Below are 23,286 nucleotides of genomic sequence, written 5' to 3'. Positions count from 1 at the left end.
TAGATATGCAATCCTCAAAAGTCAAATATTTTCCCGCCAAAGCACAATTAAACTGAATTCTCTCCGTGGTTGATACTCATGTAGATGCTGACAGAAGACTACATTAGAGTTGACGTTAAACCACATGACAGCAGTTATATTTGTGGCATTTCCCCCCCATAAAAACCTGAAGACATGCAAAGAAAAAAAGGGGCTTTTGGTGTCAGACATGAATGTGAAATCAGTCCCCACTTTATTTCATGCTGTTCTGTGACTGATTCAGTCCACATGTGCTGCATCGCCCTTCATGCTTGGCATTGCTGTTGTTTCAGCTTCCCCAAAGATATGATGGCTCAGGGGTTCACGCTGAGATTCACTCAGCAGCCAGGAGGTAAACGATCCTTTAACACGGCAAGGGCCTTTCTCGAAAAGTTGAAATGTACCGCACGAGAGGAGCAATGCCACATAAGAAGAGCCACTCTGTGGGTCAACGATGCAAAGATTTGTTTTTGTGGCTCTCTGCTGGAGTGTTTTGTTTCGGGTGGGAGGTGGAACTGTGGGGTCAGTGGCAGGACAAGCGGCTGGTTCAGATCTCATCCACTGCTGACTGATGGATCGGGTGCAGCTCTGTTGGTCACATTTGACATTTTTCATGTTTGCTTTTTTATTTTTTCCCCCTCAGTCATTCTGCATTAGTGCTTGTTTCAGTCATTTACCTCCCAAGCCTGGTTTGTTCCCCTGCAGCCGGGTGTAATTGTTCTGTCCAGCACTGACATGTAAACACAAAACACCAAGTCTGTTACAACAGCAGCTATCGATAGTCAGCTGTTGGTACTTTTTTCATACATTTGAACTGCAGGGCTGCTTTTTCTTTTCAGTCTGCATTAGAATTTTCAGAAATCGTGTGCTTTTTTTCACCCTTAAAACTCCTGTGTCCTAAAGAAAGAGTTACTTCTGTCAGTTAATGTGACGCAGCAACAATCCAACTGCACGTTTGTTGAGCAATTAAGAAAGACAATCAAAAATACTTTTAATCAGTCAGACATGAATCTGAGACAGTTTTCACAATAAATCCATTCAGATGCAGACTGAACATCACCCTTCATTCATAATGATGATTTCAGCTTTATTTCTACTGTTAAAGTTTATGTGGTTTCAATTAAAGAGAAGCTGAAAGCTCAGGGACTTTATCTAGGACTTTTATTGTTATCACCTGTTGCTGATGTAACTCACTGACAGCAGCTGCTATCTACATGCACATTATATAGAAATCGCTGTAGGTTTTAAAATGTTCCCAGCTATCGAGAACCACTAGTGCAAGGCAAACTTATCAGATGAAAAAAGGAGCCTGACAAAGTTTGTTTTTTAAGTCAGGAGAGAGCAGAATAAATGAGAGGGATTAACGTCCAAACGTCCTCCACATTCATCACTGGGTCATCCACAGTGTGAGCAACCTGCACATTTCGGCGTAGTTATGAAATGTAATTGTCATGATTTCTTTGGCTTGTTTAGGCTACATTGACAACTGCATTCACAAATGCTTTGAAATTAAACAAAACTCAGTAATCACTTGCGTTTGTGGTGAGAAATGTCCAGTTTTCCATCTGGAACTGTGGTGCCACTTCATTAATAAGATTATTTGAAAGACTTGTGACCAATGAAACGCCCTACAGAGGAATATTTGTTCAGTCTTCTTGAGGAGGAACATTAAAAGCAACTAAATGCAAACACTGATTTAATATAAGCAAGGTTAAGAAAGCCTAACAGAATCAACACTTCATGATTCTGCATTAAACAATGAATAAACCTTGAAAGCAGCACTAAAACCAAAAACATGACAAAGTCTTTTTATGTCTTCTTCTTGTTTATTTGACGTCGGTAATGAGACAAGGGAGCAGACTTTGTTGTCTGCAGTGTGATTCATGGTGACTGTAATTGCTGCACTTAGAAAGTCATAATCTAGTAGAGGTTTGTCAAAATGTGGGGGTGATAAGCCCCCCTGCCCCCCTGTTTACAACCCCAGAGCCTCGCCTGAGCCCCACAGGCTCCGACTCATGACAATCTGTCATTTCTGCTTAAAAGCTGAACTCCCGTCTTGTCAATACAGTCAGTCGATCAGATTTTAAAATGTCTTTGTTGTGAGAATAACTTATGGTTTTACTATCCACTTGTTGCTTTTCATCATGATTTCATTCTATTCTTTAAAATAATCTATTTTATTCATATTACACACATGGGGGGGTTAAGGGTCATGCTCAAGAACTAAAGAGTGACTTGAAACTGATCCTGCAGTTATTCTTCAACTAGACAGAGTCACTAATGGTTTCTTCAAATAAAATTAAATAGGGGGAAAAAAAGGTGTGGGGGGGGGGGGGGGGGGAAGGAGCTCGTCCTCTTGTTTTTACTGCAACTGCTTCCAATCCACATTGTTAAACTGTCTATCACTGCAGGATGACTCTTTTTATCTTATAGTAGGTTAGAAAACATACAACATATCACTTATTGAAACCTTCAGAATACCTGATAATGTGCATTCTGATCATACAATATGTCACGAAATATATCAAAGTATAATAGATTGAAAGATAATAACAGTACCACATTATGAAGTGGCTCTTTACCGCGCGCCCTCTGCTGCCCAAACCCAACAATTACGTTGAAAACGCCACACTTGAATTTTTAGTGCCTTTCTTTTCTCATAACCTCTTTTACCACCTCGTTACATTCATAATAGTCTTCAAAGTGAAAACAGGAGGTCAGCTTCATTTTAAAATGAGGAAAAAAGAAGCTCAATTAGTCACTAACTTCACTGCAAGTTCGACTGTTTGTGAGCGCTGATGCAGGAAAGATCATGTAAGAGTTTTGTTTTCTTGTTTCCAGGGGGAAATGGCTTTAAATTCACCACGTGTTGACGCTGTGCATGACCCAAAGCCATGCCTCATCTAAACTAGTCCCCTGCCCAAACGAATCATTTCGATGTGTTCACATCATCAGAATGAAAATAATAAATGAACTAAACAACCATAGTACTAAAATATATGCTTTACAAATGAGTTACAGTTAGAACTAGACAAAACACATTGAACCAAAACGGAGCCGTGCTCAGACGTTTTCTGTACAACCATCGGGCTTCACTCAAAAATGTAATAAAGCAACTTAAAAAAATAAAATAAAATAAAAACAACTGTTCCCAACAAGACATAGACTGATCAAGTCTAATAATTTCATTGTGTGTCTCTCCTCCTGTTGTCCACCTGGTGGCAGCAAGACCATAACTTTCCAATCTTCCTAGCGCAACCTTTATTTTATTTTTATTTTTTGCTGGGTTTATGTTGGGCATTTTTCCACAAAAAGAAAATCATCTCCTGATTTTGATGAGCGTCCTTGGATTTCTGACGCAAACAAAACTTTGTTTGGTTTTCAATTTTCAGTGTCATTTTGGTTCCAAAGACAGGCCAAGAGTAAAGAACATTGCTCCGTCCAGTCATTAATCATATTGGGGTCAGGATCTCGTGTCAAATCAGCAGATTCCAGAAAATCTTGGATTTCTCTCAAAATTCATATAAATAAAGTTATTGCACCGAGCAAATAGTGAACAACATATACCCTTTGTCTTCTTTCATTGCCCTGACCGAAGCTTTAAAAAGGGCTAATGATGTGCAGTAAAACAAGTTCATCAAGTCATTACATTTCACCTATTACCTCAATAACATTTCTGTGATTGTTTGACAATATTAAATATCTAACTTTTGAAATCGTTGACCCACACCTGCATATTTACAAAGTTATGGTTTCGGGGGCTTAAATTAATTGCACACTATTTGCTGGTATGGTGACAAATATGAAACAAAGACCTTCTGAGACGGTCACTGCTGGTTTCACATGCAAGATATGACCTTTATATTGTAATCTCAGATTTACCAGTTGACCCAGGTTGCCTGAATATTTTTGTTATTGACTGTAGACAACCAAAAAAAAAAAAAGGTTTCCAGTTCCAACATTTAAGTTTAAACTGTAAAAAAAAAAACTAATAAACAAAAAAATACTCAAATGCATCTTTGAATTGTGTTTTCTTTTATCATTTAACACACATTAAGTGATTCTGTGTGTCAAAGGGCAGAAACACTCACAAAGAGACTGAAAACAACCAGAGAACTTCACAAACACAAACAGAGACATTCAAAGCACCACGACCACATAAAGATGATCTCAATAACTTTAAAATGAGCACAAAAATAAAACAAGACCAAACCATTGCCACAAAGAGACAAATGATCAAATTCAAACAACAAAGTTCATGTAATTAATATGAATATTCATAAATAAATATAACACCACTTTATAACTCGATATATAGTTTTGCTTTTTAAACCAAAATGGTTACGTTTTTTTAAATGAGCTAAAATTAAGATGTGACATTTTATTAATGTTGTAACTGTAATGAAAAAAATCTCATAAAGAATGAGCATCATAACAAAAAGATAGACAGAAAATATAGGGGGGGGGGGGGGAGCCTTGTAGGTAGAAACAACATTAATGATACTGAGGCAAATAACATGCAGCCTAAAAGCTTGAAAAGAGAAAGGTTGAAACTCTTTTAAGTGCCTCATTCGTCACTTCTGATTTCAACACAAGTGTCTCTTTGACAGTGTGTTTTACATGGAATTAAAAAGCTGCAGGGAGCCACTCCGGAGACGCTGAATTATCTTTAAACGGTCCACAAGAGGGGAGCGAGTGCTTCAGCGCTGATTTGTTGCTCTCACAATCAAGCCTTTAATCATCACTTGATTAGGTGCTATATTTCATAGTGACACTTCATGCAGGTCATGAACTTCCTGGAGCCTCTTCCCCTGCGCCTGGACGGCGTGTCAGCGTTGTCGCGCACTGTTATAACTCCACAGCAGAGCTGAGAGTGAATAGCAGGAAAACAGACCTAAATAACCGCGGCCGTGTGTCTACGTGCAGCAGTGACATTCACTGTTGTCGTGAGCATTAACACACTTCCTGTATGCACTCGCTGGTCCTCGCTCCTACCTGGACTTTGACTTCACTGTCATGTGAGAGAGCACAACCCTGGAATGTCACGAACAGCCCTCATCAGAATCAGATTCCATGACTCAGAGATTACGATCGATACTCGTGTTCCCGTGTGTCACCAGAACTAGAATGTTACTTCAAAATCACTATCACTCCTAAATTAATTCTATCGCAAAGGATCTGAATGAAATTCCACCTGAAAGGAGAATTCAATAAAGTCAAGTTCAATTCAAGGTCAAGGTCAATTTTAGGGCTCCTCATTTGACCGTAGAACAAAGTAGTTCCTTTTTGTTGTGGTTTTAACTTTGTCTTCACTCTTTTATTGTGAACAGATGTTGATGTAGATGATTAAGATTAAAAAAAAAAAAAAATGTAAAAAGAAACATGAACTCAAGACACATTTCTTTTCTCAGGGTTTAGCTTTTAATCAATTTCACCCTGTGACGCCGACATGTCTCACTGTTTAACATTACATTTAACTTTCCAAATGACAGCCAGTTTAAGATGGACCAAGAAAAGTTATATGATTTAGCAAACTTTAAAACTTTGTGTTTAGTGGATGCAACTGCATTCATCAAGAAAACAGAAGCAAATATGACATTAATATTGCACTCATTTCTTTTAAAAACAAATTCTTTGCCCAAGCTTTGTAAACACATTAAACATAGTGTACAATGGTGTGTATTTGTGCATAAAACCCAGTAGAATTTGTTATTGTGTTATCATTGTACTGATACGGCCCTTTGAGTACTGTACTAAATGAGTTAGAGATTCCTGATCTACACCGTAGTATGATTCACTTTCATTGAATCTAGTTTTCTATAACATTAAATAACATTAGTGCGATCTAACAGACTAAAAACACCCCCACCTCCCCCAACCTGGACCTGTGGCTGAAGATGAGTTTACATGGAGCATGCAGTACACCGGTCCAGGGTGTACCCTGCCTTCGCCTTTGCTTATTGTGGTGATGCAGGTGAGACAGAGTAAGAACATGAATCAGCTCCATGTAACATACTGTTTTTTTTTTTATGAGATATGTATTCTTCTCGAGCAGGCGTGAGCAGGGCTTTTAACTTGGCTCTCCACAGTAGTATAGTAGGTTCACTCAATTCATTCAAGGTGTGCCAAAATGTGGAGTTTTTAACAGCAAGTGCTCCACTGTCTGTTAGGTCACTGGGGCACAGTTTTCTTCGGAAATCAGCCTAAAAAACGTCACATTCCTGTCCTGATTGTTGACATGTTGATCCAGAGCGGTTGCTAAGCCACAAACAGTAAGCTGCTTACAGCTCTTAGTCATGTTTACTTGCACTTCCCCCCCCCCCCCTCAGACAACAGGCTGGGACACAGTGATTAGAGCAGTCCAACCAAGGTTGCCATATCTGTGAGACAAAACCTGCTCAAGAAAAGAACTCTGAATACAACAGTGTGCAACCTCCATCCATCTTCTATGTCACTTAATCCTGTGCAGGGCCTCAGGGCGCTGGATCCAATTCCACGTAACTATGGGTGAGGGAAGGATACATTACAGGGCAAACACACACACACACACACACACACACACACACACACACACACACACACACACACACACACACACACACACACACACACACACACACACACACACACACACACACACACACACACACACTCACATCAAGGGTCACCAATTAACCTCACATAGACAGAGAATGGAAACTCCACACACACAGGCCCCAGCAGGTATTTGAACCCGTGACCTCACTGTGAGGCAAGCACGCTAACCACTGCTTAAGCCCAACAGTGTTTCTAAATTCCATATTATATTAGACTTTGTACTTATTAAATCCCACACCTTCTCCATAAGTAATAACAACCTTTTTTTTTAGCTTCCACTTATTTAGACCTATTATATTAAGACTAATTATCTGTTAAAACGTTATAAATAAATTACATGTTTTGTTAAATGATGTAATGATATATGATAAAGTATAACCATGCTTATAGAAGGACATTATTCAGAATAAATCCTGATCCATATACTTTATCAGGAATAAATCAGTAAGATTTCGGTAAGAACATTCAGTCTGACAGTGTAGTTTATGTAGGAGAAGGAGGATGGGCTTAGACACAATAAGGAATTTTTTTGATTATTTGTTTATTTATATTATTTATTTGCTATTTTGCTTGGAAATATGGACATATATATATTGTTTGTAAATATGTACATAAGTAACTATGGGAGCGGTAGGAGTAAATAAGTTACACTTTGTCCAACTCCTTTTCAGATATGTTAGGTCATTCTGTTTTTTCTCTGCTTTGCTTTGCTTTGTTCTGTTCTCTTTGTTTGTTTTGTTGTTTTCAAAAATGTCATTTATTTCTCACATTTCCAAAAGATACTTTTCAATCAGCCAATAATTCTATGAAAAACAAGAGTATTTATCTCTGTGACTTGTATACGGAATATATATAAATATAGAAAAATATATAAAAGATATACAAATAAAATATATAACGTATAGAAATATTATATTTATAAAGAATATATAAATATTAAAAAAAGACAACCGTAACCTCATTTTACGGGAAACTGTCGGACCTGGCAACCCAGGCTCCCCCTCCCCTCCCGCCACGGATACGCTCCGTGTTTTCCCTCCCTCTGACTCTCGGGAGGCGGGAGCTGCGTGTCTGTGGGCGGGGCCTCGCGCTGCGTGATTCACAAACCTTATTTGTTCCTACTACTCGGAGCGCCATCTTGTTTGTAACTCTGGTAGGTGAGTGGTGGAGCTGGCTGGAGCTGGGTGCAGAGGGGGGATCCTGTTACCCTGCAGGCTGCAGCTTCTCTCTGGGAGTCTCTCCTGAGCTCAGACAGGCGCGGCCGCTGCTGCTGCTTCCCCTCCCCTCTCTCTCTCTCTCTCTCTCCCTCTCCACCTCTCTCTCTCCTGGATCTGAGTCTGGACGTGGACAGAGATGAGCATCGAAACGCTCCTGGAAGCGGCCAAGTTTCTGGAATGGCAAGCCCAGCAACAACAGAAAGCACGTGGTGAGTTAGTTTGCGTTTTTGTTTGCCTCTTTAATTCCGCACGCAGACGATTTCAGGCTCGAGGAGTTTGAGTCAGTGTAACTTTGACAGGCGGTCTCGCCATCTCGTTTTCTCTTTTACTTTCGTTATTCGTCCGCATGAGCTGTTGGTAAACTGACTTATGTGACACTGAGTGAAGCTTTAAGCGAGGCGCTGCAGTGGAACCTGCTGCATGGACAGTAAAACTGCACCGCTGCAACGCACGTACACACACATACGCACGCACGCGCGCACTGCATATAAAACAAACGCGGAGGGTCATGAAGGGCGGTGGCGCGTTTTACATAATGACTTGACACCGTCAGTCCGGTATCAGATGTCTGCTGTTCTGAGGGCCCCCCCCTCCGCCTCCCCTCCCCTCCTCCGGCCTCCTCTCGAGGCACTAAGGCCGTTTACCGACATGCTTCTGTCGCTTCGGCCTCGTTTGTAATGAAACAACAACAAACAAACTCCGCAGCCTCTCGTGCGGGGCATTGAGTGTCTGTCCGTGACGTGTAAAAGGTAAACCACGCCCCCTCCCTCCCCATGCAAGTCTGATGGTGACCCCGCCCCCATTCACCACGTGCGTGCCGGGCAACCCCTCCCAGAGATTGTTTATGAAGCAGATGAGTCACTACAGGCTCGAAGGTGGAAACAAATCTGCTCGTCTGTTTAGTTGGAGAGCAGTTTGAACTGCAGCATCTCTGATGGAGGAGAAATAAGAACTATTTCTACAATCCTTGTTATCTTTCAGTATTTTGTAGCATTTAATCAAAGTAAAGCAAAGCAAGATTAAATTTCCCTCCTGTCCAAAGATCCTATAGTAACTTTCAGTAGTCCAGGTACAGTACTCGTGGGCTTTGTTATAGCTTTCCTATGAGGTTCAAGGTTGTTTTATTAATGCCCGTGGTCAATTCGTTTTTGCAGAAAAACTGATTGCAAACTTGATTAGATCAAGATTAATGTCTGTTAATCACCTTCACACCTAAAAGCAACGTACAGAGCAACTTAGACCAGTTAATACCAAACACAAAAGTTTGGACTGTGTAAACCAGTATTGGTTAGTCGTACACATGCGAGAAGGATTTGGATCGCTGATGTTCGGTGTGATGTGAGGTAAGAGGACTAACCACTGTCACGCCCTGCAGCCCACTTTCCTCTAAATCCCCGGTCTAATTCACCAACATTCACAGATAATTTAAAATTTTTAGAGCTGCTATTTACTTTTCCATCCCTCTTTTGAATATACACACGTTACATCACAATAGTTACAACATATAAGAGTCCTCTGTAGGGTAATTAGGGATATGAACAGTCTGCACTTTATCACGGAGCTGAGCTCCTTTTGTTGGGTTAAGTGTCCTCGGTTACACTCTTGCACTCTGACAACGGGTCACCTGATTGACGTGCTGTCAGAAAACACCTCACAGAGCCCTGGCCCTATGTAACAAAACAACGTGAGCAACTCTGCACGTCACAAATCAATGTACCCAAACAGACGAATGTGAAATCAATTCGTGACATTTGACAGTACGTATTATTTTTACGTCTCCCGTGGTGTTTTAAATGCAACCTGTGTAGACTTTGTAGATTTATTAGTTGCATAAATTGTAGATGTACTTTTGTGAGCTGCCCTGAAAAGGAGTGAAATCAAAGCAACATTTAGGAACCGGCCCTCCTTCAACTCTTAACACAACATCTGGTGGGAACAAGACCCCCCCCCCGGGCTCGTCCTTCAAACTCACTGCAGTGTGGGACCTGGCGTCCCGTTCTGGATGTGTGCGAGTATGAAGACTTTCCCCTCATGCTTTACCAATATAAAGATTCACCGTGAAGAAAATGAGCTTCTGAGGACAAACAAAAGTTAATCAGCTCAGAAAAGCCATCAGCTTTTCACATTCAAGAGCTGCAGTTTATCAACTCTTTAGCTTCACGGTGACGCTCTGGACTCTTGAGCGAGATCCCTTGCTTGTCTGCTTTGCCAGCCTCTTGGTTTGCTGCATGGAGAGAGCAAAGTCCCTCCTCCTCCTCCTCCTCCTCCTCCTCCTCCCCCCTGCTACTGTAGAGCAGGTCACAGTGAGCAGGAAAGTAGGCCAGTGTTTCTCTTGCAGTTATATAACGTGTATAGAAAAACCGGCATGTTTTCGGGACTTTCTGAGATGGTCTTTTAAGAGAAGAGTTCAGTGTGTCGACGCCACGATCCTACATGACGACTCTCTCATGACAAAGCGTACAACATCTCATCAAGGCTTTTTCACACAAAAACCAGAACACGCTGTTCCTTTTCTAGGTTTTCTGACTTGAGGGAGGATTTTTCAGTTGAACAACAATTTTTCAAAAAGAAACAACTGATTGTTTAATGTGAAAAAACCCAACAAAGTTCTGCACTTATTGTGAGCGGGGAGCGTCTCCTTCTTTCACATGATTTTTTTCAGCACCGTCTCATTTATTTCTGCTTAAAGCAAAAAACAAAAAAATGGAGGTAGATATTATTCATAGCTTCCCTCAAACAACCTCGATGCCTTTCTGTTTTGTGAAATGTCCACCAGGTTTCAGTGACGCTTGTGTTCAGGTTACAAAACATAATGTTCTCGAACCTTTGAACTCCTCCTAACTGGACAAACAAGTTCGCTCATCTGTGGGAGATTTTACTACACACAATGGAGACGTGAAAAGAAGTGTAGGATCTACAGTTTCAACGGAAAAATTCAATTAGATTTTTCATTTAATTTTTGACTTTTCAGAAATTGTGAAGCTACTTTCTGCTTGAAATTAGAAAACAAATTATATTTATATATTTATATATATGTATATAAGCAGATGAGTTGCAGGTTTCTACACCGATATTACACAGTACTACACCAAATATTTCCGGATTAAAAGCATAAACGTCCACTAGGAACAGACAACCTTTATAGTTCACCCTCAAGGACTTGACATTTCACCGTCGTGTGTGCATCGAGTAGAGTCGTCAGCATTCTTATAACTTCATTTCTGTCCTTTGGGATTTGCTGGACTCTAATTGAGTTAATTCTGTTGTTAAAGAAGAAGCGGGTCGTGCTGCGGCGAGCGCCCTGGCCTCCTTCATAATGATGTTAGAAACAACCACTTGTCGCTGACATTTCCAGCTGTGAACGTCACAGCTGCCATAGCAACTTCAGCCTCTTCCTAGCGCTTCCTTACATTGTGGCTCAGGGGTTGCGAAGACGATCGGATTGCACCGAAAGTAATATTCCTGATCCATACCCGCTGTTTTCTCAAATTGCCGTCTTGTTTACTGACATGTACTGCCCAGCAGCAGCTGTCGGGGCGTCCCAGTGGGTTTACATACTAACTCATCTGCCTAATTGATTCATTTTGATTTAATGGCATTTAAAGCTACAAGCTTTAGGGTTGTTGTTTTGGGTTTTTTTCCCACAAAAGTAAATGTTACACACGTGTCCTGGCGTTAGACAGTCTGATGTTCGCTGAGCTCCTCTGCATAAACCGGTCAGTTGATTGCGACTCGCATTGTGTTTCAGCGACACGCGTTTCCAATAGAGACGCAGTTTGCTTTTGTGAGAGAAACCTTGGAGTTGTGCGGAAGTTTTTAAGTGTCTAAGTAAGAAAGGAAGGAGTACTTCAAGGATTAGCAAGTCGGATACTGCGCACAATGTTCCCGTCTATAATTCAGACGGGACAGTCATAAGGATGGTTGGTCGGTCTTTGTAGGTGTGAACGTGGGTTTGTCTAATATACGACAAAGAATTTAGAGTAACGAACCTGAACTGAATCTTTTTGGACTGTGGCTGTAAAACAAAGCATGTACCTTGCTGAATATCTTCACTACATTACTTCTGTTCTCTACAGTTTAACAAACAAAAAGACCAGAATATCTTGAGGACAGAAAAAAACAACCCAAGAACAACCTGACGGCTTTTGTTCATCTGTTCTTCTTTCTTCCACAGAAGATGAGTTAAAGGAGAATCTGCGTCTGCAGCAGCTGACTGAAGAAAGGTTTTCTGGCGTCAGCTACAACTCCATAATCCCCATCAGCCATGTCTCCAGAGCGTCCAAACCCGAAGCGCTGCACACAGAGTGCTGTCCAGCGCCCATACCTCCTTCTCTGCCTCCGCCCTCCACGCCCATTACCGTCGTTCCGACCCCCGTGGTCACCCCCAACCCCACAAGCTCCCCGACTCTGCCCGTCGCCTCCCCTCCGGCGGCGCCTCCTCTGACCTCGCCAAAGAGAGAACCTCACTCCCCTCAAGAACAGAGTGCCGCCGCTCCGCTGTGCTCGCCACAGCCCAAACCGGAGCACCCGACCGCGGCGGTCGCCAACAATCACAAGCAGCCGATTCAGAACCACCAACATTTCACGCAGCTCATCGCTCCAGCCAACACCGTTCAGGTCCAACAGCCGACGCCCCAGAACGTGGTCCAGCGCTACGCCGGCTCCATTGTTTCGCCCCCACAGCAGCACCCTCTACACCCCCATCCGGGCGCCGCGCTCCAGCCGGATTCGCTGCAGAACGGCCACATCAGCCGGGGCAGTCCTCCCGACGACAGCCGGCAGCTGGACGGCAAGAAGAGGCCAGGAGGGTGAGTGGACTCATCTTCTCTCATCTACTTTGGAAATAATAGGAAATCTGATCAATCACAACTGAGAGTGCCGAGGAAACACAGTTTTACATTTCACTGATCTGTTGAGGTGTACGTCTGTCTTAAATTGTGACTTGAATAGGACATGATGCAGAAAAGGTTTTAAAGAGTTGCCTGTTGAGAGAAAAAGTCTGACATTGTGCTCGACTCGTGTTCTTGCAGGGCCGGCACAAGAGAAGTGCATAACAAGCTTGAGAAACACAGGTGGGAGTCTGAGACCTGACAAAACGCCTTTTGACCTTTTTTTTTTCTTTTTTTTTTTTTTTTAATCAAGAAGTAATATTTTCTGATTATTTTAGTGGGTGGATCCCTGATTTCTGCCTGTCTCACGTTTCCCGCGTGTCTTGTTGCAGACGAGCGCACCTGAAGGAGTGCTTTGAGACGCTGAAGAAGAACATCCCCAACATAGACGAGAAGAAAACCTCCAATCTCAGTGTGCTGAGGAGCGCGCTCAGATACATCCAGGTAAGCCGAGCGCTCTCAGCTTCACTGTTTGTCAACTTGTTTTTAGACTTTATATGGACAGCAATTCAATCGTCTGGCATTGTAGTGGTGCGGCAGTAGAAAGACGGTCGCACAACGTTGGTCTGTTGTCAGTGCAGCCGCCCAAAAAAAACCTGCAATTCTATTTGGCAAAAGTTGTGGGGCAAACGTGTATCGAGTATTGTGCAACATGCATGGGAACTTGAAGCTCTTTTGATTGTCCTCTTGTGTTTTTCTAGCTCGTGTAATTAGGCCTACAATGATGAAGCTTCCATTTCTCGTGGTTCCGCATCACAATAGGAGCTGCGGCAACAACGGCAGCAAAAATCGTCCCGTTGTCTAAAACCACAAGATGTTCAGTTTACTGAGGAAATACAAAACTAGAATAGAGTTAGAATGAGTGAAACACAGACAGACTCGTCGTTTCACCGCATACTCGTCATCTGGTACTCTCATGTGGTTCGGCATGACTGCACACTGTAGTTTGTATCCAGGAGGCGACTGTAATTCGAGGTATGAAGCGCGGAGGGAAAGGCACGCTCTGTGTGTTACTTGTTGTGCTACTTGCATGAATCGAGGGTGTGACTCTTCAAACGGAGTCGGGGAACAGAGTGTGACTTCAATCTGACTCCAGGTGTAACGCTCCCAGTCAAAGGGGGTGAAAGTCACCCGTTAACACCTCGTTGCAAAACAATCCACTAATAAAAGAGACGGCGTGAACGTCTTCTCAGTATAAACTGGTCGCCTGTCTTCACCCAAAATGTGTGTTTTTTTGTTTAATTCTGATTTATCGTTGTTGAATTTTGAAACGAGGCCCATTGATCCAGGTTCAATGCTTCTGTCGCTCTCTGTAGGATCAGTTCTTCAATATTATCGTGTTTTTGATTCTAACGAGAAGCCCAAGTTACAGATGTGCGGAACACGCTGTGATTGGACGGCCAGACTGCAGAAGTCCTGCGGACCAGTGTAATAAGTACTATATCAACAGGAAGCTCGATCTCTGTTTTCTAATAGTTATATAATTAATATCAATGGGACTGAAGAGTATGACCTCACCAGGGTTTTCTAAAGATCTTTAGAAGGGACACTTGTACTGTAATTACAATGGCTTATTGTTTGGAACAAGGAAATGACTTTCCTCTAAACGTGAAGGAAGTTAGTCTGAAAATAGATTATTTATTATTTAATACTTTCTGCCTATATAATACACACACTACTTATAAACAAAAACATTTTCAGCCTACTCTTTGCTTGATTCTCATCCTTAATTTGGATCCATTTGATTCCCCCCAAATTCCTTGTGTAGTTTCTTGGCGCCTGGATCCTTCCGTCGCCTCTGAGGTTTCCTCATTTGCACTGCTGCGATGAAGCATGCAGTGTGTCGACTGGCAGCGTGCCCATGTTGTGCTCTCGCTGCTCGAGGATCCTGGTTGTAAACAGCTGGTGCAAAGGTCCACCACTGGCCCAGTTTAACACTTCCAGAGTGACGACTGCTGCAGGCGGGCCATTATTTAAACTGACGTTCGTATTCAGTTTCTGGATGGAATCACACCGGGGAACCTCGTGGAGGTTTGAGAATCGGCCCTGCATGTTCTTTTCTCATTATTCTGGCCAGTTCAGGTTCACCGGTGGCGATCTCATCAGGAGCAGGGTGCTCTGGCGCTCTGGTGAAACAGGGTTTTGGTTGCTCATGTCTATGCGTGGATAGTGAGGAAAACTAGGACAGCGTGGGTGAGCAGCTCGTCACCCAGTCTCCCCCCATGCCGCTCTGTGTGATTAAGCAACTGTGTGTGTGTGTGTGTGTGTGTGTGTGTGTGTGTGTGTGTGTGTGTGTGTGTGTGTGTGTGAGTGTGTGAGTGTGTGAGTGTGTGAGTGTGTGAGTGTGTGAGTGTGTGAGTGTGTGAGTGTGTGAGTGAGTGAGTGAGTGAGTGAGTGAGTGAGTGAGTGAGTGAGTGAGTGAGTGAGTGTGTGTGTGTGTGTGTGTGTGTGAGTGAGTGAGTGAGTGTGACTGACCGACCGACCTTCCTCCTATCAACAGCTGAGCTGGACGAGGGCTAAATTTAAAGCGAGTGGAGTGAGGAAGACTTTTATAACAGGCGCTGCTTCATCCTGAAATGTCATGTTGTGAAGAGGGTTGCACTGTAACACCGCTTTTCTAGGTCACTCCACGTTTACCTCGTTCATTGTTTGTGCCTCTTTCTAAACAAGGTGACTCCTTTTCATCGCTGAGCCTATTGTTGTTTGGTTCAGGATGTGTGGTTTTCAGAAGGGGACCCAGGAGGACGGCTCGATGTCTTTAAAAACAAAAGGGGGGGAAAAAAAAAAAAAAGAAAAAGAAAAGCTAGACACGTGCGAGCACAGGCAGCGTAACATGGGAGGTGCGTGTGTCCTGGCTGGCTAAACGTTGCACCCTCCCTCCTCTCGGCTGACAGACACAAAAACACTCGGCGAAAAAAAGCTTTTTGGCTCCGCGACACATTCACTCTCATTTGTCGACCGTGTTTAAATGGAGACGGTGATAATGGGAGGAAGTGTGGCCAGGGTATCATTACATTCAAATCGACAGCTTTGTAACCTAAAATCCCGTTTCCTTCTTTTTCATATGTTGGTTTTTTTTAATCGGTTGTTTCACAATTTCAGTTCAGTGTCACAGTGATTTTATGTTATTGGAGCCGGCGCTGAGCGCAGCTTTAGCTTTTTCCTTTTCGATGTGTTCCAATGTACGTTGCGGTGCCTGTGAGCCCGTGCTGCTGCTGCTGCTGCTGCTGCTGCTGCTGCTGCTGCTGCTGCTGCTGCTGCTGCTGCTGCTGCTGCTGCTGCTGCTGCTGCTGCTGCTTGGAAAGCCGAGGCTGTAAAACGAGCCTCGGTGCATCATTGCTCCTCCTCTCCTCTCCACTCCCCTCCTCCTCCCTCCCTCCATCCTGCCTCTCTGAGCTTTTAAGGCCACATGAGCTGCAAGCACATGGCTAGCCTGAGCCGCGTGACGTCACCCTCCACCACCCCCGCCCCCCTTTGCTGGGCCCCCTCCCAGCGCAGCAACAGGCAGGACTCGCTGTACCAGCAGGCTTAGCTGCCCGCCCGCCTGCCTGCAGCGGGGAGGGAACGTGGTAAACACAAGGCTCAGTTTACTCCACTCGCGCTACTTCATTTTTCACTGCAAGCCGACTGATCTTGTTCTTCCACTGCTCGTTCCCAAGTGGCGCGCGGCGCTCGTCAAGCTTCCTCCTGGGAGATATTGAAAAGCCCTACAAATACGCAATGTACTAGGTGTCATTTATATAGTTAATGCCAAGTTTGAGAGAAACTGATTACAGCAGAGTTTGTTGCTTGAAGTCAGACTGACAAAACTGCAAACTACTGATACATTCACTGACTGTATATAACATTTAAGTTAGAGCTCATCATCATTATTAGTACATATAGCCAAAGTGAAAAGTCCCTCCTGTTTCGGCAAATTTCCTGCCCAGGCTGTTTTACATTAACACATCAAGTTCTCCGATCGGTTAATTCTTTACCAAGAAAAGGTAATTAGGCCAACTACCACTGGTGTAAGTAGGTATTTCTCCTTCCCACAGACAAGCCCTTTATTGTTGAACTCGACCGCCGCCGTTCCCGCTGGACGGCACAGTAAGACGAGGGTTTATGAGTTATCACACTGTCACAAGACCGGTATGCCGAGGCCTGGGCAGCGAGCCGCTGTGATCAGCATGTCTGCAACGTGGCCCCGGCGCTCCTGGCCCTTTAAGAAAAGCCAGCCGTGTGCTGTCTGTTCCTGGCTGCTGCAAAAGTGAGTCAGTGAGTACAGCTTGTATGGCTCTCTTTCCAATCCCCCGCTATCTGCCGCCCTCCCCCCTCCTGTTGTGGCCTCTCCGTGGGGCCATGTGCTCGGCACTCGCATTGCTGGTGACAGCGCTTGAGCAGTGTTTACCTAACATGTGCATGTACACACCCCCACCCACACACACACACACACGGCCGCCTATCTCTGCACTGATCCAGATTTTCGCACACATTCGAGGCGTGAGGCTCAAGAGGTGCAGCCATGTGAAACGAATCAAAAGGTACTTGGCGCTCTTGTGTGCTCCTATCAACCTGGTGACATGATTAACACGCTGATAAAGTCATGCGGGGTCCATCTGCTGCCGCCTCAGTTGCCGGGTTTACACGGGTAATCTCCAACGTGCTCTTTCTCGTCAAAGGGACGATTAAAGGGCCTCCTTCCTATCGCCGCTGCTGGGGGAAAAAAAAAAAGGAGAGTTCAGTGGGTCTGTGTGTTTGTGGAGCATTTCTTCTCCGTCTCATTTTCTCTCCATGAGTCATAGTTTGTAGCACACGGAGCGGTGGCGCTCGCCTGGTGAGGGTGAAACGGAGGCCCTGGTTGAGTTTTACAACACTTGAAGCTGACGGGAAAACTAAGCAGCACCTTTTGGCAGATGAAGGCGTATCGCCTTTTACAGTTATGAGGAAACCTTGGGAGGCTTTCTTCTGTTTCCCTGACAACCGGAGAGAGGGTCGTTTCAGTACATCGTGTCTTGATGCTGTTAATTCACTCGGACTCCTAATGTGGACGTCTGCAGCCGACCGAGAGACTTGTCTGTTTTTGTGTCGGAGCTGTTGATGAAAATTAAAATGTCCTGGAATTTGTTGGGCTGGAAAGCAGCCATGCACTCAGAGAGAACATGCAAACCCCTCACGGAAAGCCCAACCCCGACAGGAACCGGAGACGCTTTAGCACGAACACCAAACCACCGAAACCGCTGTGACTCAAACGTTACGTCTTTGTTTCCAGAATTCTTGAGGCTCACCAGAAGGACGCGACCCTTATTGAAACCCTACAAGCAGCGAGATGTGGGTGTCACTCACATTTTGACAGGAGTGAGACTCTTTTTGGCTCAGACGTAGTGTTGGTCCACATTTACACAAGTACTTCAAACTACCTGAAAGGCCCAAAAAGGGCAAAAAAAAATAAAAAATACATACATGTCCATTTTATTTTTAGTGTTTCTGTATACGTGCAGCACGTCTTCCAACACGCCCAGCTGGAAGCAGCAGAAGCCTGGACCACTTGGCCGTTGCCTTTCTAATCCTGGATAAGGACAGGAGACAGGTGCTGCTTACGGCCGCGCCTTTTGTCCCCTTTGCTATTCATGTGCATGTGCTCCGTACTGTAGCCACACACGTACAGAAAACAACGGAGAAAATGTCACACACGTACAGTAAGTAGGCCAGGAGAGGACCACAACATGTCCGTCTCACACACACACACACACACACACACACACACACACACACACACACACACACACACACACACACACACACACACACACACACACACACGGTGATATGACCACGGACAGGAAGTCCACTCTTTATGATCCTGACTCATGAGGTTTCACGCAGCGTCACTTCCCCCGTCTCCCACCGAGGCCGCTGAGCATTGTGATTGAACACCTAGTAAATATCACACGACTGATTTTCTGTCCTTCACAACAAAATGACACCCGTTGTGTATCAGCCAATAAACACGCTCTCTTGTCTGTTTGGCGCCTTTTTTTTTTTTTTTTTCTTCTTCTTCAAACATTAAAGTCCTAAACTTTTCCACTTGTTGCCGTGCACACGGAAGTCCAGATCACTTTGTTAGGTTCAGCCGTGTGTCAGCTGATCGGGAGAAATTGGGTCACAGAGTCATTCCCAGCAAGCTCCTCCTACTTTCCATCATCTCCTCCCTCCCTCATGCTGCTGTCCCTCCACGACACCACCCCCCGGGCTCAGATTTATTATGGTATTAGTCTCAGTGGACACATTGCTGATCGTCATTAGCAAAGGCAAACTGGGGCTCTTCTCTACTTTGTTTTGAGTTTAACGTGGCTACATTTAAAATAAGAATTAAAAATGATGATAATTGAGGAATTGAATAATCATTTAACAGTACAGCATTTTATGACTGTGGTATGATGCAAATAGAGATACTTAAAATGAGCAATAACAGGTCTGTCAATGTGCATCTTCATACTTCATCATGGACTTCATGGATTAGTAAGTTTCAGACCAAATTGCCACCTTGCCAGTGTTTTCCATCAACATGTGACTGGAGGAGAGCGACAGGTCGACGCTCCCAGCATCCGAGTAAAAATTTCACCACATAAATGCGCAAGTTTGATTATTTCTGCCGTTTTGTCTTTTCAGATCTTGAAGCGCAAAGAGAAGGAGTACGAGCATGACATGGAGCGACTGGCCCGGGAGAAGATCGCCACCCAGCAGCGGCTGGACGAGCTGAAAAACGAGCTGAGCCCGTGGATGGACGTGGATGAAGAGATCGAGCGCGTCGTCCGGCAAACGATGCAGCCGGAGGAGGATCAGGCCTCCACCTCCACAGCCTCAGGTAGGCACACCGTCACGCCAGGCACATCTTTTAAAAACCGCTTCGCTTCAAACAATAGCTTCATATTCAACTTCCTGTTGCAGAAGGTGAAGACGTCATGGACGAGGACCCGGAGGAGGAGCCTGCACCGAGAGCGCCGGCCGCCTTACCCGCCGTGCCGCAGAGCCTCAAACCTGAGTTGTTGCCGACGGCAACGCTCAGCCAGGCTCCGACACTGACCCCCATCACCACCGCTACCTCCTTCATCACCCAGCACGTCTCCATCCAGCAGAAGGCCTCGCTGCCCCAGCCGCTGCCGGTGACTCGCCCGCAGCCCGTGGTTCCGTCGGTGCTCGTAGCCACCGCCGCCCCCGTCTCCACCGCCGTCCCCCCGCAGGCCTTCATCCCCAACCACACCAAGCTGGTGACCGCCTCCAGCCTGCACCCCACAGTGATTGCCCACGCATCGGTGTCCCACCCCTCCGTCATCCAGGCGGTCAACCACGTCATACAAGGGGGGGGTCCCAAACACATCACCCACCTGGCCCCCTCCCCCACCGCCACCAGCTCCGTGCATATAGGCCCCGGACACCAGCCCATCGGTCACATCACCGTGCACCCCGTGGCTCACCTGAGCCAGCATTTACCCACCCTCTACCCCCAGCCGGTCGCCGTCACGCAGCCGGCGGTGGTCGGTCACATCACACACACGCTAAACCACGCCCACGCTCATGTGAACGGACCTGCAGTCAGTAAAAGTGCACAGATGATGGCACATCATCCACAGCTTGTCGGTCAGACAGTCCTCAACCCCGTGACAATGGTGACCATGCCCTCCTTCCCCATCAGCACTCTGAAGCTGGCCTGAACCCTGGCAACAAGACAACAAGCAGAGACGCCCCACAAGGGGGGCCGAGGGCGGGGGTCCTCCAGCCTCCAGCCTCAGACCAGGCTGCCGACATGCCCTGGGATCAGGGTGGAGCAGCTGCTGGAGACTTCACTGATCATTCAGAAGCAGGGCGAGACGCCAGGAACAATTCAAGACCAACTGAAGACCTCTTTTAATATCAGTGCTGGAGTGTAGGATGAGCACGTTATGTGGAGGTGGTCATTCTACTTTTGTGTGTGTTGTAATACACAGCAGTTGTACCTCCTGCTGGAGGAAGAGAAGCGGCTCCACACAGGCCAAATGTCCTGCCAGTCCAAAGTCCAGGCAGCTGCAGTCTGATCGCTGGAGCTCCAGACCCCAGCACACACAAAATGTGATTCAGAGAAGCTCCACCTCTTCAGCTGGAGCGCATGCTGCAGGGCTGGAACTAAAACATGGACTGAACTCTCCTCATGCAGATCCTCAGTGACGGTACACACAGCAAGAGCGCCTCCTATTGGCCGTTTGTGTTCACTGGCAAACTAAACCTCTATTGAGAAACGGTGCTGCCGAGTCTGTCACACCTCCAGAGTGGATGTGCACTTCTGTCCGTCTTATTCTTGTTTGAATTAAAAGACAACTAGATTGTACTTATCTATAATATCGGTCTCTATCAGAATCTATGGAGTCATGATTTTTCACAAACCCATTTCATATACATGAAACGTTTTAGCCAATCGACAGCCTGTTCGATTTTCTTCATGCCCCCAAATCATAAGCAGGACAGGCAGAGGTCTATAAGGCGGTAAACGATTGTAAACGCAGCGTCTCCTGCTTTGCTCGTCAACATATTTTCAGATCTGAAGCGCCGTCGTCTCGAGGTTTCCAGGGGGGGGGATCAGTTCAGGGTGACACGAACAGCCGACATGAATCCAGCTGAAGTGCGTTCACTTTTAGACGCTCGCTCCCCAAAGCTTGCACTGTGAAAATCTGCCACGCAGCACTTAGCAGGGCGGCTCCAGCCCCACGCTTTCTTCATTTCATCTGAATGTACTGATCTGTGAACAGATGTGGAGCAGCAGCAGATTTTTAAACCTGTTTTTTTTTTTTTTTTGCCATGCTATATTACTTTATTAAAGTGTATGTAAAGTGTAACATTTAAAACCATTTTCTATTTTAAAACAAACCCTGTTGCTTGTTTGAGCTGTATCTCTTCTTTATTTTAACTGTTTTATTTTCTGGGACCATGTTCAATGTTTATATCACATTTGGCCACTTGTGTAAAAAATATTTAGCCCTTAGATTTTTTTTTTCTTTTTTTGTTTGTTTCTTCTTTTTTCGCCGAGGCTCGGTATAACACCCATTTCATTTTGGAAGAACCGGTTTACTGAAAAAAGTTTTTATGCATATGATTGTATAAAGATGAATTAATTTTCAACAACAAAAGAAAAAAAGGATAAAAATTACAGGGACACAGATACTTGAAAAAGCAACAATATACTTGTGCGTTTTCCCTATGGTGAAAGTTTAAGTTGTACATTGTAAATGTGGGGCTTTATTTGATCTAAATGTATTATGTAAAAACCTGGAGGAATATGTCAAATTTATTAAAAGATACTTAATAAATGGTATGTTTACAAATGTTCTTGTCGAGGTCATTCAAAGAAAAATGCTAAACGACAGCTTGCCTGAACAAGAGCCAAATGACATGAGTGGCTGTATAACATACAAATAAGATTTCCTGTTCTGGTTCGGTCCGGTGCCAAATGAAAACGGCTCTTTGCCACGGTCGTCTGCGTAGAAGTTCTAGGAGCTCTTCAAGATCCCCCTGTCAATTTAGTCTCTCCATGCGACATAACAAGACTTCAGACTTGAACAAAGTTGACTTCAGACACGTTAGATTTCCCACAATCCACTATTCCTTATAAAGTTTATTTTCAAAACAAAAGAAAATGGAAACATAAACATTTTGCTCACTGTGTTAGGTACAAGGATATTATGTTTATTTAATGCCGATCCCAAAATGATCAGTCTGGGTTAATTTATGATCATTTTTGGAAACACCCTGATGTTATTCTGTTCATTTGATAAGTTGAGTCACACAATACAGGAGGACGTAGTCGTCAGCCATCGAGATGAGCGCTGCTGTAATTTCTGAATGTTCCAGAATATGCGTTCTTTAAACTTTCCCTAAGTGACACCCCTGATTGGAATCATTTTGATTTCCAAGTATTTAAGTAGGTGTTCTATAAAAGGTTGAAACTACTAATTCCACATTGAATTAATCCGTTTTATTTGTAACCAAAAATAATATTACAGAAGGACAGCAGGGTACTTTTAACGATTAGTGCCATCTAGAACAGCTCTTAGTACCAGTTAAAGTTTGGGGTTTTTACTTTAATATCGAAATGAAATAAAACATGTTATTTACTTCTCAAACTCATGGGAAGTTCCCAATTTGATAGTTTTTAGACGTACTTCTCCCTTCCCAGTATATCAAAAGTTGCGTAGCTCAAACTCGACGCTCAAGGAAGGCAAGGAAACGTCATTGTCCAACTGTGCATGAAATTATATTCATATTTTATTACAATATTAGAATTTGTACATGTTGGCCTTTCCGTCCTCATTTCTTTTTTTCTTTTTTTTATAAATCTTTTACATAAATATACGCAAAACAACATAACATACCAAAAGACAAATTTAGTATTTTAAAAAAGAAGAAGGGACAGAAGCATTACCAGACTCTGGGACAGAAGCTTGTGGAATGTCAGATTTTCAACAAAAAGAAAGTAGCACAAGTCAGAGCAATCATCTAATATCCAAGTAAAAAAAAAGGTTTGCAACATAGAAAAGACTGACAGAGAGAAATAT

The 23,286-nt window shown here is 44.2% G+C and overlaps 1 protein-coding gene across 1 annotated transcript; it reads left to right on the top strand.

The window, feature by feature from the left end:
- The first annotated feature begins 7,745 nt into the window (after nt 1-7,745).
- On the top strand, nt 7,746-22,054 carry LOC308107223 (max-binding protein MNT-like). The gene is made up of 6 exons (XM_080459436.1): nt 7,746-8,041; nt 12,007-12,640; nt 12,863-12,904; nt 13,054-13,165; nt 19,373-19,568; nt 19,652-22,054. The coding sequence occupies exons 1-6, from the start codon at nt 7,969-7,971 to the stop codon at nt 20,413-20,415; spliced, it is 1,821 nt and encodes a 606-aa protein (XP_080315562.1). The 5' UTR covers nt 7,746-7,968; the 3' UTR covers nt 20,416-22,054.
- The last annotated feature ends 1,232 nt before the right edge of the window (nt 22,055-23,286 follow it).

Source organism: Lipophrys pholis, assembly GCF_963383615.2.
Source record: "Lipophrys pholis genome assembly, chromosome: 3".
NCBI lineage: Eukaryota > Metazoa > Chordata > Actinopteri > Blenniiformes > Blenniidae > Lipophrys > Lipophrys pholis.
Note: the sequence above shows the minus strand (reverse complement) of the source record. Positions and strands in the feature narration are given on the sequence as shown.

What these genes read in the sequence shown, in the direction of transcription:
- LOC308107223 (XM_080459436.1), top strand. Translation starts at nt 7,969, where the DNA reads ATGAGCATCGAAACGCTCCTGGAAGCGGCCAAGTTTCTGGAATGGCAA. An exon ending in GCAACAACAGAAAGCACGTG is followed by an intron (nt 8,042 to 12,006) that starts GTGAGTTAGTTT and finishes TTTCTTCCACAG; the next exon opens with AAGATGAGTTAAAGGAGAAT. An exon ending in AACAAGCTTGAGAAACACAG is followed by an intron (nt 12,905 to 13,053) that starts GTGGGAGTCTGA and finishes GTCTTGTTGCAG; the next exon opens with ACGAGCGCACCTGAAGGAGT.